This window comes from Meles meles, chromosome 3, assembly GCF_922984935.1.
Source record: "Meles meles chromosome 3, mMelMel3.1 paternal haplotype, whole genome shotgun sequence".
Taxonomy (NCBI): domain Eukaryota; kingdom Metazoa; phylum Chordata; class Mammalia; order Carnivora; family Mustelidae; genus Meles; species Meles meles.
Window position 1 is genome coordinate 94766842 of NC_060068.1, and position 16590 is coordinate 94783431.

General features: G+C 37.8%; 1 protein-coding gene across 11 annotated transcripts in view; it reads left to right on the plus strand.

Annotated features, from left to right (window-relative positions):
- Nucleotides 1–14459, plus strand: part of PDE4D (phosphodiesterase 4D) — a 1501314-nt gene extending 1486855 nt beyond the window's left edge. For all 11 annotated transcript variants that reach the window (XM_045999295.1, XM_045999296.1, XM_045999297.1 and 8 more), the window contains 5 exons: nucleotides 30–129; nucleotides 6805–6959; nucleotides 7864–7986; nucleotides 8476–8658; nucleotides 9574–14459. In XM_045999295.1, the coding sequence (XP_045855251.1) occupies nucleotides 30–129; nucleotides 6805–6959; nucleotides 7864–7986; nucleotides 8476–8658; nucleotides 9574–9990 (978 nt within the window). In that variant the 3' untranslated portion in view covers nucleotides 9991–14459. The remainder of the gene's footprint in view (nucleotides 1–29; nucleotides 130–6804; nucleotides 6960–7863; nucleotides 7987–8475; nucleotides 8659–9573) is intronic.
- The last annotated feature ends 2131 nt before the right edge of the window (nucleotides 14460–16590 follow it).

Sequence of the window (16590 nt, forward strand, 5' to 3'; positions counted from 1 at the left end):
AATGTTATCTGTCCTGTCTGATTTTACAGGCTGTGTTTACAGATTTGGAGATTCTTGCAGCAATTTTTGCCAGTGCAATACATGATGTAGATCATCCCGGGGTGTCGAATCAGTTTCTCATCAATACAAGTGAGTAAAGTTTGTTTATTTTTGCAGGAAAAAATATTTTTCCTTTATATGTCTTAGAATGACCGAGCTGGTTTATAAACTTGGGATGTTTCCAGACCTGTAATGTTCCTTTGGGGTGTGTAAATGTGCATTTTATTGATCGTGTATGTTAATGTAACCTAGCTCTGAAAATTATCGTTTTCTATTCTATGAGGCTTATGTTGTTTGAAAAACATGCATTTCAGTACTTCTCTAGAAATAATGTATTGGTAGACAAGGGTAACCAAAAGTGAAAGTTTGCAGAAAGATTTAGAGTTAAATTGTCCCTAAAGTTTCAAATAAAAACAGGAAAAGTTGGACCTTCCTCACTTTACGTAGGTTGCCATTTCATCCTCTCCAGAGGCTATGATTACTCTTTCCTCATACACCACCATGCCCAGCTCTGCTCTTTCCTTTTTACATCTTCTGTTGAGGACAGTAGGAACATCTCTTTGACTTATTATCTCTTTTGACTTCTCTTTTATTTAAATATTTTTAACCATTAAATTTTTTCTCACCCATGACATTTCATCAGATAAGAAGTCAACACTTGGGATGCCTGGGTGGCTCAGTTGGTTAAGCGTCTGCCTTCAGCTTGGGTCATGATCTCAGGGTCCTGGGATTGAGCCCCGCATCAGGCTCTCTGCTCAGCAGGGAGCCTGCTTCCCCCTCTCTCTGCCTGCCTCTCTGCCTACTTGTGATATCTCTCTCTCTCTCTCTCTCTCTCTCTCTCTGTCAAATAAATAAAATCTTAAAAAAAAAAAAAAGAAAAGAAAAAAAGGCATCACTGAATTAGGATATATGAGGAGTGGTAGAGACTGTTTAATATGAGGCATCTCTGACACACAGCTTCCTGGAAAACCTCTGTAGGGAATGTTTAGGTAGACTTGCTTGAGCTAAGCCTTTGCAAAGAGGTTTCAGTTTTACAAAATTTCTACTCTTTTAATATTTGAAGTGAATTTGTAAATGATTTAAATGTAGTATTATCTTATTTCCTCCTATTGTGGTAGATTAATGTTATAAATTCACATTTATATACGAAAAGCAAAGTTGTTAGGAAATTTGTATCTATTAAAAATCTGCCCTTTTTTGCTATGCCATTGTGGATAGCAGCCTTCTTGTGACTAAAGATGTTGAACTCTGGTGTCTTTTCATTCCCCTTTTATTCCCTCTACTTTGCTGTAGCCAGATTTAAAGAGGCAATTTAAATTAGCCTCACTTTGAGAGATTTAACTCAGATCTTTAAAATTATTTACATCTATTTTTTATATCTCAATTGCCTTTGGACTACTCTATAACAAAATGCACCTCTGTGACTCATTTTCTATGTAGGAGCATTGGGAAAGTCATGGATTTCCTAAGAGGTGTGGATACCCAAGTACATTTTAGAAGTTTGGTTTATAAACTTATTAACCCAGGATTGGAGAGGCTAACATCTCATGTTCAGCTATGAGAACCTATAATGGGGTGCTTTCAAGAGTCATCAAGGCATTATTAAGTATTAACACGTAAATATTTATACACATCGGATGCAACTATGTGAGTTTAAAGCATTAGTGCTTAGGGTTGACTATCCTTGTGAGAAGGGCAGGGAGGTCATATGGTACAGTGTGCTCTGTGCTGGCACTTTTCCGTAGCCTGACGGGATTTATTATTTTGATTTTTAAGCATGTCTTGATACGTTCCTAATTTTACAAGCACATAAAAATTTTGTTCTAATGTCAGCCCTTTAAAAAAAGGCATGCAAAATATAGACTGGTGTGTTACTTTTGCATTCTACTCTATGCAATATTTTTGTTCTCTTATTGTAACATTCATTACTAAGAAGAGATTAGATTAAGAAGAGATTATTATCAGTTAAAACAACTGATAATTAAGTCAGTTTCCAAGTAATCTGATCATTTTTTAAAGAAAAATGAGAACCTGCTCTGTTATTCTCTCCTGTACACCCCCTAATCAAATGAGCTTTGTCTGGTACTGGAGAACTCTGGCAGGTATTAAGGGACCCATGGAGTATGAAATTTAAGCTAGCAAGGCCTCAGTCCACAGATGAATCTGATGCCCTCCAAAATTTAGACTCTCTCAGATAGGTGAGATGAACAAATTTAGGGGACAATTATAAATACAGTGACAATGGCCAGCGGTGTCTGTTTAAGGTCATTTTGCTGATGACCTGCCTGAGGTGGAAGGGTAACTAATCCTGCTTCTGGAAGTACTTTGTTATTCAGTGACGGTGTGATGATCTCCTTTCTCTGAGACCTCAGCAACACTGGGAGGTTAACAGTTCCCAGAGCAGCTTTGGATTGCTCTGAGAAGTGTTATTCCTGAGAGAGTGAATCAGCATCATCACCTGGTACATGAAAGTATCCTGGAGTGGATCAGGGCCCCAGGTCTGTATGGGAATCACTGTCTTAATTAGCTTTTGACTAGGGATCATGCTAGCAAGCATTTTATTTCAGGACACAGAAGAGGTTAATATGACCAGTAACACAAGTAACTTTGAACTTCACAGCATTCTATAAAGCAGTCTCTCCCATAACTTGTAAACTTGCAATAAATAGCTTTGTAAATAGTCTTATCAAAATTATGTGATTATTTTTAGTTTGCAGGAAATTCTTTTTATGTAGATATAGATATAGATAATAATTATATAATAACATATTACAGATACACAGATAGACATTAAGTGTATGTTTTCTGTTTTTTTCATGGATTGATTGATTGATTGGTTCATGGTTCAGATTAGCACACTCTCAACTCTTACCTTGGAGCTGGTGCTGCCAACGTGTCCAAAGCCAAGGGTTGAATCTGTTTCTTATAATAGAGAATTCTAAAGACTTCTAATCATCACATTTACAAACCCCTAGTTGGGAGGTCGCTTTTCCTATTTTAAGGAGGCTACAGAGGCGCAGTGAGGTTGTATGACATCCTCTCTTGGAAGGCTCTGGAGCTCACCAGGCTGCTTCCCATTCCTGGTACTCCTCTGCTTCTTAGTTGTAACAACAGTTCCCATAATTTGTTCCACTTGTAAGCGCCAAATGATTTGATACTAATGATACGTACATTCATGGTAAATTCATGGAGGTTTTGAAAACAGAGACATCAATTCTACAGGCAGAATTGGTTAAGTTTTGTAAGTGATTTGGGGAATGGGGAAATCTGAGTAGGAATTTAAGAAGTTGAAATTCCAGGGTAGGAATCTGTATCAGTCTTTTTCAAAGATAGTACATGTAAATAAACCCATAAAATGTAATAGCATCATAAAGTTTTGTTGAAATATGCTGGAGAGTATTTATCATAACAAAAGCATTTGACTTCACAGAACTATTTTCTGAAACAATGCAGCACTGTCAAAAGTAAAGAATATATATAGTATTGAATTTTACTTGGAAAACAAGTAATTTTTGTTTATAGAAAAGATGCCTAAATTTTAGGGGAAAAGATTTACTCACATTGGTCATGTGTTCGAAGCATACGGCTTTGATTTCCAAGAGTAGAGACATTTCACCACATTAAAGTGGAGCTGGATTTAGCTACCAATATACACACAGTTTTATTCTTCTAGTCTCATTTTAAAATGAGCTTTCCATAGCTGTGTCGTAGATTATATATAGAATGCTATTTTTCTGCATAAACCTAACACTTTCAAAATAAGGATAAATTCATTTTTATCAAATGTGATTATATAGAAATACTACAGAGATTGATACCTTATTCAACAAAAAATACTGAGAGCTTTCTCTGTGCCAAACAACATTCTAGGCATAAGGAATATATGGGTGAACAAGATAATGGCTTGTCTCTGAAGAGCTTGCCTTCCACTGGAAGAGACTAAATTGTAACACATGAATATCAGATGGGACTAGTCCGGTGGAGAAAAATAAGGCAAGTTACTGGCACAGGGTAATGAATTGAGGGAGTGAGCCAGTTTTAATCCTTTGTCCTTGGCAACTAGATCTTAAAACTACCACTTCCCTTCCCCCTTTCAAGGAGAAATATCTTGTTCAGAAGTGCCAGGGAAACCAGACAACCATGCACATCACATGAATAACTTTCTGTTTTATATAGGATCTTAAGTCTCTAAGCAGATTGGGTAGAAACTGTTTTATATAGGGTCTTAAGTCTCTAAGTAGTCTTTGGCAGAGACTGTTAAGACTGTTAATACTTGAACAGAGGGGAGGCTGTTGGTTAAGCGACTGCCTTCGGCTCAAGTCATGATCCCCGAGTCCTGGGATCAAGTCCTACATTGGGCTTCCAGCTCTGTGGGGAGTCTGCTTCTCCCTCTGATCTTCTCCCCTTTCATGCTTGCTCACTCTCTCTCAAATAAATAAAAATAAAATCTTAAAAAAAAGACTTGAACAGAGATAATGACAAGTCAGATAGAATGTGATCAGGGCCAAATCAGTGATACAAAGTATTAAGCAGAAAGTGAGTGGTTCTGCCAGTAGTAACCAGGAAGGGCTTCATGCAAGAGGTTACTTGTATTGGGCCTTAAGGACAAACAGGTTTCAACAGGAATGTTCTATAAACTAGTTTCTTACCCTCCACCCTACCTTCCTGTACCTTAGCGCAAACTTTGAAGGCAGCTTCCTGGTAATTCCTGAATTTTCAAGGACTCTATGTAGGAGTGCTGTGGTAGCATCTTTGGAGAAAAACTTCTCAGGAGATGCAGAGTCTTACCTCCTTTATATGTGTCTACGTGCCTTCAGCCCTAAAGAAGAGTAGAAACTTAAATAACTACCCCAAGATTCAGTTGCTTAAATGGTAACATGTGTTCATTTAAAAATTTGTGGCCTTCACCACCTTCTTGTTAATATCCCCAAAACTGGAGGAAAAGGGGATACCCAATTGTAAGCAGTCTTTCATCACCTTTCTGGCCAGTCTGGATTCTTAGTAAATCTCAGGAGCCAACAGCTTTCCAAAGCAGGCTTGGTCAGGACTCTTGGACCACCCTCTGTGTGCAAGCGCATCTTTACATTGATTAGAATTGAGACTCATTGTTAGAGAATCCATACCACAGATCACCCTCTTCCTTAAGGTAATAACTCATCACCTTTTTCTTCTGCAGGATCCACAGCCTTGTTTTCTTTCTTCTGTTTTCATGAGATACATAAACTAGCCCAGGTTTTTGCAAGCCTGAGCCAGTTCATGCATTAATGCCCCTTATTGCTATGCATACTTATTCCCTTACAAGAACCCTAAAAGTTGAATTAGGCATTCTTTGTCCAGTCAGAAAACATTTGCTTTCCTTTCAGTTTGTATCTTTTAATAGGAATCTACTGTAGAAACCATAATAGAAGAGAAGACTCACCAGGTTCTGAAGTATTCTGTGAACAAACATCAGGTGTTAAGATCCTATGGAGAATGAATTTTTATATCTATGTTTATCATCTGTAGATAAATGTTTACAGTTTGAAGCTTTCAGAGACTATTTAAAAGTCAGACTTGACCAGATACTATCTGAATTAATTGAATGAATGAACACTATTGTTTTATCCCCCCAAAAGAGACCATACACACTTACTCCTTGGTACTCTACACATTTCAGTTCCTGTGGTTTGGGAGCAAAAATTTAGATGTGTAAACTCCTATTTCTGTAATACTGGTACATTCGTGGGACTTCACAAAAGAAATATGTCTACCTCTCTTCTCCTTCCTGGTTCCTTTAAAATAGTCATTAAGTAACATTGGATATTTCTTTCTTAGAAATATATGTATTTCCCATGCATTAGTCAGAAAAAAAGACCAAATACATGTGCTTTCGGTCGTTATAGTGACCTAAGTGGAAACAGAATAAATCACAAATTGTTTTTAATGACTATCTTATGGAGTCTTGTCTACTATTTATAGGAACCAGGAAAGAAACAGGATCTTACTGCCTAAAACACACAGGTCCAGGGAAGTCATAAGGGAGAAGCAAAATCTTCATCACGGAGTTATGTAGGCAACTGACCACCTGTCTCTGTGAAGTCATGAGCATTCAGGTGGGAAGGGCAGTGTATCTGTATGTAGTGACTACCATGATACTCAGAAAAGAACACGGAAAAAATGAGTAAAACTTTGACTTCCAAAGCTATGCTATGGGAAAAAATGAGTAAGAGCAGCATGAACAAATCTAGTATTGTTCGTTTTTTCCAGACTGTTCTTGAGTATAATCCTGAACCATATGATCCTTACATTTTATGAAATGTTGGGAAGGTGGTCCACACTTAGCAGGAACATGACAATTTATGCTGTTGATGTGTTCCAGCTGTTAAAAATGATGTCATGTTCTGCTGTACATGGAGCCACCTGTGGCAGATCTGGAGGGGAGGTTCAAGAACATTCGGCCCAGCTCCTTTTCCACTTTAGAAAAATGGCAGTGGAGATTGATACAATGAAATGACTTGTCACATATCAGTGGCATTAGAACTCATTCCTAAGATTCAAGTGCCCCTTTCCACTGTTACATTAACTAGTGTATTCTGTCCAGGGCAGAGTCATATAATGGTAAAGCTAACAGAGATGTTGAGGGGGAAATTGCTTCTTAAACCCAAACTATGTCAGAATATGAAAAATAAGATAAACTCAGAAAAAAATGGCTTTGTTTATGAAAAATAAGATAAACTCAGAAAAAAATGGCTTTGTTTATCTCCTCTCTCCTTTCTTTCTTTCAAGACTCTGAACTTGCCTTGATGTACAATGATTCTTCTGTCTTGGAGAACCATCATTTGGCTGTGGGCTTTAAGTTGCTTCAGGAAGAAAACTGTGATATTTTCCAGAATTTGACCAAAAAGCAAAGACAATCATTAAGGAAGATGGTCATTGACATTGTAAGTAGCTGATAAACACAAAAAAGAGAGTTATAATGCAAGTGGTTTTCTAAAAGTCTAAGAATGAGATGAGTATCAGGTAAATGGAATCATGTGTTTCCAAACATCACACAGCTGCTTATATTCAAGAAGCCACTGTGCTACCTGTAGTGCTGTTCCCTACTAGGTTTGCTCCTTCCAGCAGTTTGGAGTTCAGAATAGGGACAACTTGCCCTTAACATTCTAGTTTTGTTTTCTAAATTTCTCTAGTCTTGCGGCAGGCAGGGAAAATGACTAACAAAAGCAGTTAATTCAAATGGATTTTTTTCCACTTGTGAAATCGAAAATAAATTTATGTCAGTAGATCGTACTATTTATGGACATCCATGACTTGTATTTATGCACAGTATTCACAGTGATTACAAGATGCAGGAAAATCTCTGGTTATCAGAAACTCTCTGCATTAAGCTTTGTGCCTACACAGGTAGGAGTTATGGAGTTTTCTGCTGTCTTGGAACAACAGAAGACTCACCAGGTTCTGAAGTATTCTGTGAACAATGTTGAGTTCCTTGGTCAGAGTCCAGGTACCACTTTCTAGTCCAAGGAATGGAAAAAACTTTGGAGCATGTGCTGATTTCTTATCCACGGATCTCATCTTTTTCATTGTGAAAAAGTGGTTTTTCACTGTGAAAGTGGTTGCTGCTGCTAACCTTTTGTATATTGCACATACTCATCTGGGCTTTCAGAAAACATTCAGCAAAACAGAAGAGGATGCCCAAAGGAGTAGTAGTACAGAATTCCCACTCACTGCTGTTAGATGCCATAGTGTGCTTCTCTGTTTCCTTCACATTCTGCGTTAATGTTTTCATATGCAAATTCTGACTTATCCTTGGGACATCGTTACTTATGAAAATACTCTTTTAAGGTACTTGCAACAGACATGTCAAAACACATGAATCTACTGGCTGATTTGAAAACTATGGTTGAAACTAAGAAAGTGACAAGTTCTGGAGTTCTTCTTCTTGATAATTATTCTGATAGGATTCAGGTAAAACATCATTTGAATTCGTTCTCTGTTTGTGTGCACATGTGTCTGTTTCTAACTTTGATAAGATTTCTGCTTCCCTTCTTGCATCTTACAATTTTAGTAATTTTAAGCAGAATTTTTTAACCAAATTCTTAATCTTGAGAATTAACCAGATAAAGCTACTGGCTTTTCTTAATTTGCATTTTCGTTAAAAAAAAACAAAACTGATATCTCACAAAACCGAGCACTTAAGCATCTCTGAACTTAATCAGCCATGCACACATAAATAGTTTCTTATGATATTTTGGTACGGTGGAAGGGACATCATTGGGGGCTGTTCATACAAGTGTGAACAATACATAGACACATCATAGTTAAGCTGTTTGGAAGGAATCTTAAACTACATGTATTTTTAAGTGTCACATTCATCCACTGTGAATTTCTAGTTAAAAAAAAAAAAAAGAGCAAGAAGAAGCAGGTGCTGAATAAAGCGTTTGTCTCTTTTACTAGGTCCTTCAGAATATGGTGCACTGTGCAGACCTGAGCAACCCCACGAAGCCGCTCCAGCTGTACCGCCAGTGGACGGACCGCATCATGGAGGAGTTCTTCCGCCAAGGAGACAGAGAGAGGGAGCGGGGCATGGAGATCAGTCCCATGTGTGACAAGCACAATGCGTCCGTGGAAAAGTCACAGGTGATGCATTAAGCATAAAGTTTGCAGAGAGAACACAACTCCAACCTGAACATTTGATTGCTTTTTATGCACGTCATATGGTATTTCATTGGGTCTTCAAAATTACTTTGTTTTTGACAGGCCAGAAAACTCTCATTCTTATGACTTTTATTCATATGGACATATATTCATTTCTCACGACATTATGTCCATCCATTATGGCTGTATTCATCTAGTATATATAGAGAGAATTTGGTCTATCCAAACTCGTAAGTGAATTCAGTTATATGAAGCCATATAGAGTATCTGGTCTGACTTCAGTTATCTAGATTCACCTATAAATTGGCCATTCTAAAATAAAGTCCAGGTCTAATGCCTAAGCTTAACTCTGTAAACAAATGGAAATTGTTTACATCATAAACACACTCTTTTTTTTTTTTTTTTTTAAAGAATTTTATTTATTTATTTGACAGATAGAGATCACAAGTAGGGAGAGAGGCAGGCAGAGAGAGAGAGAGAGGAGGAAGCAGGCTCCCTGCCAAGCAGAGAGCCCGATGCGGGACTCGATCCCAGGACCCTGAGATCATGACCCGAGCTGAAGGCAGCAGCTTAAACCACTGAGCCACCCAGGCGCCCCCATAAACACACTCTTGAACTAAGAGTTCTTGCTAATTTTCACCAGCTAGTAACAACACTTTTATATGTACTATTGCCTCAAGTAGTGACTATTTTACCACACTCAGGCTAGAAGTCTTCTGTTCAGTGTTATGTTTGTGAGCCATGTTATATATTTTATACTTTAATGTAAACTATATATATATGTATATAAATTGATATCATTAGATACATAATCAGGTATTTGTGGGATCTAGTTCACCTTTTCCATTGTTTCTTAGTCCCAAGTCTTATGCTCAAACTGGAATTTTTTTTAACTAGGTGGGCTTCATAGATTATATTGTTCATCCTCTCTGGGAGACATGGGCCGACCTCGTGCATCCTGATGCCCAGGACATTCTGGATACTTTGGAGGACAATCGTGAATGGTACCAGAGCACAATTCCTCAGAGCCCCTCCCCAGCACCTGATGACCAGGAGGAAGGCAGGCAGGGTCAAACCGAGAAGTTCCAGTTTGAACTAACTTTAGAGGAAGATGGCGAGTCTGACACTGAAAAGGACAGTGGAAGTCAGGTGGAAGAAGACACTAGCTGCAGTGACTCCAAGACTCTCTGTACTCAAGACTCGGAGTCTACTGAAATTCCCCTTGATGAGCAGGTGGAAGAAGAAACAGTGGGGGAGGAAGAAGACAGCCAGCCCGAACCCTGTGGAATAGAAGATCATTCTCCTGACACGTAACAGTGCAAAGAATGTCACACCTTTTTTTTCCATTTTTTTTCTTTTCTTTTCTTTTTTTTTATTTAAGTAGAAAAATTGTTTCCAAAGTGCATGTCACATGCCACAACCATGGTCACACCTCACTGTCATCTGCCAGGATGTTTGTTGAACAAAACTGACCTTGACTACTCAGTCTGGCGCTCAGGAATATTGTAACAAGTTTTTTCACCTCCATGTCATCAGAGCAAGGGGGACATCTTCACGAACAGCATTTTAACAAGATTTCAGCTTGGTAAGAGCTAACAGGGAGTGTGGCTCATCGGGCAGCCCAAAAATCGATAGGCTTTGGGGTTTCTTTTTTATTTGTTTGCAATATTTTCAGCAGAAAGAAGGCATTACACAGACAGAGTGAACCCATGGATGAAGCAACATACGTGTCAGGAATAGGACATAGCATGAATCTGTTACCAGGAGGAAGATGAGCCACAGAAATTGTATAATTTTCTAATTTCAAGTCTTCCTGATACATGACTGAACAGTGCAGTTCAGTGAGCTGCACTGACCTCTACATTTTGTATGATATGTAAAACAGATTTTTTGTAGAGCTTACTTTTATTATTAAATGTATTGAGGTATTATATTTAAAAAACTATGTTCAAAACTTCATCTGCCACTGGTTATTTTTTTCTAAGGAGTAACTTGCAAGTTTTCAGTACAAATCTGTGCTACACTGGATAAATCTAATTTACGAATTTTACTTGCACCTTAGAGTTCATAGCAATTAACTAATTTGTAGTGATTCATTGTTTTATATACCAATGACTTCCATATTTTAAAACAAAACCCAACTTTATGTTGCAGGAAACCCTTTTTGTAGGTCTTCATTTACTTTGCTTTCATTTCAGTCTTTTCCAATAAGCAGAGTTGCTCTCACTGACATTTTTTTTTCAGTGTACAAAGTGAGTATTTGTTCTGTAATACTTTGATGTTCATTCTGTCTAATGTGTCTTAAGCCTCATAAACAATCATCAGTTGGTGTTGTCTGAAGCAAGTAAGAGATATATAAATACCCCGTAGCTAAAATGGTCAGTCTTTTTTAGATATTTTCCTACTTAGTGTCTTCTGGTAACTTTTTGCTGTGTCAGTAGACCCTCATTTCACAAGTGCATGTCTTTGTAATAACCCACACGTTTTATGCTCATTTTTATTGTTTTCACAGTCAGTTGTAGTAAGAAACCCTTTTTCCCCTTGTGCTGGTTTATTCTTTAGTGTGTGTTTGAAACTCTGTCCATGTTCACTAGATGGGGTCTTATCAAATATATCACCACCATTCTGATTGATGAAGAGAAGCAGGTAGTCTGGCTAGAGTCACCATTCTTTTTGACCACAGGCCATATATAATGACTAACTTTTATTCTTGATTCATAGAGAAGAGTTAACAGCTAGCTAGGTGATTTTTAACAATATTAGCAGAATATATTAACAAACACCACTACAACTAATGTTCTTTTGTTTCCATGATTTCACCATAAGATTAAGAACTATATGAGGAGTATTCTTGAAAAGTGGTTTTAAGTGTAGCAACTACTCTTCCTTAATGGACACCATGTAATGTAGAAATTGCTTTCTCAGTTATCATTGGTCCATAAGTATGTCTTATAGAGAAGAACTTTAAATGCACTGAGGGAAAGAAGTTGATGATGCCAATGGCACCAGAGGTTTGGTAATGTAATGCCACCCTAAAATATTAGGTTGGGTAAGAAGATTCTACGTAAGTAACAGAGATGGTTCTTGGCTGCATTTAGCACCAAGAAATGTATTACAATTTTTGAGATTACTTCCCAGTATTTACCTTCAGTTGGCATCCTGGGGTACTTATTTAGTTTGGACTGTTCCCATTTCAGCTCTTAATAAAGTATTTGCTTTCTCTTTGAAGAATTTGGAGCCCAAATAATCATTTTTCACATTCATATCCAAGAATTGAAATAGAGACCAAAAAGATTATCTGACCAAATGGACAATAAATAGTCAAGAAAAGTTGTAACTCTGGAAAACATTTATATTTGGAATTTCTCAAGGAGTCTACTGGACTAATAACTAAGTCATCAGCCAGGGAAATGATCCAAAGCTGAAGATAGTCCCTATTTTAATACCCTGACATCCACAGGGGAAACTTTGGTAGAAGAATTATGTAGCTCAGATCTGTTCTTAGAGCAGAAGAGGAATCAACTAATTAGTTATCAGATTTCCACTCTCCTCTCCCTGAAAAAAATCAGTATCTTTCAAATAATGTCCTGTGTTTAGCCAGTGGTTTCACAAGAACATTTGGAAACTTGTTTAATTTTATTTGCCCTTGATGGAGGTATAGAAGAAAAGGCAAACAATCTAGAACTTATTCCTTTATCCAAAATATTGTCATTCCTTTCTCTCACTAATGCTTGGTATTTCCCCCACAGAGTGCCTAAAATTTTAATAATGATAGAAAAAAAATTAAAGTAGCAATATATCACAAACTAATCCAGACCTGAAAGGATTTGTAACTGGATTGAAAAACAAGGGTTATTTTTTTGTTTGTTTGTTTTCCAGTTTGTTGGTTTATAATGGTCACATGTTGTGAAGATACTCACCGATGGACAATCAAATTGTAGAAAGGCATACATAATATCCAAGAGACAGGGACTAATGCACTGTACAATCTGCTTATCCTCTCCCTTCTTTCTCTTTCCTTCTCTCTCGCCAAAGTGTGCTTCAGAATTATACACTGCTTTAAAAAGAACATCCTTATACAAGTGGCTTTATATTTCATAAAATGCCATAAGAAAATGCAATATCTGGGTACTGTATGGGGAAAAAATGTCCAAGTTTGCATAAAACCAGTACATTTCAGCTTGCAAGTTACTAAATACAATAATGCTGTTTTAATTTTATTTTCTTTTACATCACTTAAAATTCACAAGAAAATAATGTAGATAGAACAAATTGCAGACAAGGAAAAAAAACTTGAATGAAATGGATTTTATAGAAAGCTTTATGATAATTCTTGAATGCATTATTTATTTTTTTGTGCCATGCATTTTTTTCTCACCAAATGACCTTACCTGTAATACAGTCTTGTTTGTCTGTTTACAACCATGTATTTATTGTAATGTACATACTGTAATGTTAATTGTAAATTATCAGTTCTTATTAAAACATCATCCCATGATGGGATGGTGTTGATATATTTGGAAACTCTTGGTGAGAGAATGAATGGTGTGTATACATACTCCTTGTACATTTTCTTTTCTCCTGTAATATAGTCTTGTCACCTTAGAGCTTGTTTATGGAAGATTCAAGAAATGTATAAAATACATAAAGATATATAAATTTAAAAAACATAGCTGCAGGTCTTTGGTCCCAGGGCTGTGCCTTAACTTTAACCAATATTTTCTTCTGTTTTGCTGCATTTGAAAGTAAGCTAATGCGGTGGTGGGGGGCTAGGGCTGGGCATTTTTATATCCAAGCTTTTAACCTATTGGATTTCTGACAATAGCTGGGAGATTCTGAGACCCTTCTGAGATACAAGCTTTTAAGCTTTTAGCTCTTGCCATGAAGCAGCACTGCTTATATAATGGTTCTTCTTCCCATCTCTTGATCAGGAGCTACTTCAGGTAGTTACATCTGATTGTTGGCTCCCCGCCCACACACACTTTCAAACACTAATGGGAAAATACATTCTTGCCCAGTAATAACAAAGTCTTTTTGGCTTCTTCAGCACATAGGCAGATGAACTTGATTTGAAACTAGAGCCTCAGGTCACATGTGTTGGTCAGTCATTTATTCGTCAGCTTCCTGTCATGTTAAGAGAATATGTAATAGGAAAAGTTCATTTTTTAACCCTGGAATTTTTCAACTAAGATCAATGAAATTTCCATTATATATGTAAATCCATAGATAAAACACAGTTTTTATATGATGCTAATTCACACAAAAATGATTCACCATTCTCTAGAATTTGTTTCTGCAAAACTACTATGGCTTTCGCATTTTAAAAATTAGCCTTAGCATAATGGCCAGCTCCCAAAAGTTATGAAAAATTCCCACTGGGTGGTATGGAGACTGCCTCCCACTCTTGCCCAGCCCTTGGAGCATTTGATTTAGCGAGAGATCCTTTTTCTAGGAAAAATGAGCCTCCTGTTATTTTATTTTATTTTTTTGACACAAACTGTAGATTTTAGCAGCCCTGGCCCAAAGGAATTTGATTACTTTTGTTTTAAACAGTACAAAGGGGACACTATAATTATGAAAAACATCCTTACTGATTTTGGTTGTTTTTAATTTTATTTCTTAGGATATGTTTTCAGAGTGGTTAATTGTGTGTGAGCATTACAAATGATGATGATTCTTTTAGTGATTTCTTAGCCTCTCCTACAGCCCATGAGGATAGTACTGTACATCAATACCTTCATATGAAATTTTTATATGCAACGAAAATAAAAGCATGGGTTGATTCTGCCTATTTATGACTCCATCTTTTCCAAATAAAAGATTATTCATTTTAAATGTGAACCAGCCCAGGTTTTCCAGAGTGATGAAGAGGATGAAGTGAAATAAAAGGAGGATAGCGGCCTAAGTTAGTATTGATATGCTATAGATGAAACCAAGTTATGTTGATTCACCTTGCTATAGAAGAAATTGCCCAAACTATTTAGATGACCCCTAAGATTAAGTAGTGTTTTCTAAACAGTGTTGGGAAGGGGACATCTCCACCTAATGAAGGATTCTGGTATCCCAAGTGACACAGACATTCAACAGTTATTTGCAGGTACATACTCAGCCAATGACAAGGTTCTAAGGATTTAGCAGAGAACAAGACAGTCATTGCTTTCTGGAGCTCAGACTCTGGAAGGCACACAGGCATTAAACACTTCCAAACACATGTCATCCTAGGTGCTCAGTACAAACGAAGGAACTCCAATGCTGTGATTAAGCGGGAACCTGATCTTGATCTCTTTTGGAGGACCAAAGAAATCTTCTTTAAGAAAGCGATTTGGGGCTGAGCACTGAAGGGGAGTGAGAGGTAACCAGGCAAAAAGGGAGAATTGATAGGAAGAGGAAGGGGGTCCAGATGAGAAAAGCCACTTGCAGAAGTCCTGAGGTACCAAAGAACTTGAAAGCTCTGGAGAAACGGAAGGAAAGCAACCCTCCCCCATCACTCTTTATCCCTTACTCTGCTTTAATTTCCTTTATAATGCTTATTACAGACATATGTATCTGTGTATTTGTCCATTGCCTGTCTCTCCCATGAGAACATAGCTCCATGAGAGCAAAGTCTGCTTACTCCTAAAACCAGCCTTGTGGACAGTAAGTATTTAATATTCGTTGAATAGAGCCACCAGACTGATACTGGATATAATTCGATCTGATAAGACATTTGGGGGTCTTAGAGAATTTGTTGATATCATAAAGATGTTCTGGTGGTGGTTTTGAGCTTGCTAAGACGCCAGGTAAATAAAGTTTAGAATTTTTTTTTTTTTAATCTTATTGCTAACCAAAAACTCTGCTTGCTTCTTCCTCACAATTTTTTTTTGTCTGCGTGACAAAAATAAAAATCCATTTTTTGTGATGAGTAAACATTTAGACAAAAACTTAATCCCCAGAACCCCCCAAATTTAAATAGAATAACTGAATAGAATGATGTGCCTAGCCCCTGAAGGCTGTACCTTAACTTTAACCAATATTTTCTTCTGTTTCGCTGCTACGACCGTAAGATGCCCAGGTGACACCTTTAGGGAATTCTTGATCTAAACCCAAGGTCCATTCCTCAGAAGTCTATGTCCCAAGGTTAGACGATGGGACCAAAAAACCAACTGCCTTCTTTCCCACTTATTCCCCCAAACTGATTTAGGTCAATCTGGGTATGTACAGCCCATCTGAGTTTCTTCACCTGGGGATATTTCCTCAGATACACAGCTATGAACATAAAACAGCAACACTACACTTGGTGGCCGCCCGCGGCGGCAAGGGTGGGGGGGGCGGGGGAGAGCGACGACTTCCGGTTGCCAGAGCGTTCCCCCGGCCGCGGACGCACGCTTACCCACAGAGCCTTGTTTCAAATGAATTCCACCCGTGTTTTCCCTGCCTCCTGATTTGGGCGCCGTTTCCCCCACAGCTGCTCACCTGTCTCCAAATACTCAATGTCGAACTGAGTGGAGTGGGTTTGCGTCTTAGTCCATGGACTTGGGTAAGCAAGAAATATTACTTTATTTCATTTCAGCTAATTAATTGGGGCCCTGTGTCTTCGCAGGATGTTGGGAATTTCCATTTCTGTCATTATTAGCACATCCCCCTCCCCCTCAAAGTAAAGCTCCTCTTATCTCCAGCTGAGCCTAAGCACCTGACCTCTGTGTTGTCCAGTCAGTGATTCCTTACAGTCTGTCGGCCCTTTGCCGCCCTCCTTGTTAGGCATGTGATACACCAGGAATACAAGCTGAGTTGGGGAACCCTGGCTTGGGGCTCTACTTCCTTAAACTCACTATGTAGCGTTTGTGTCTAAAAAGATCCTATTCTTCAAATTTCTCATTATTACTTACTCAAGTGGCTACAAACAGAAAGTACTCTCCTTTTCCTGATCCCGGGGAC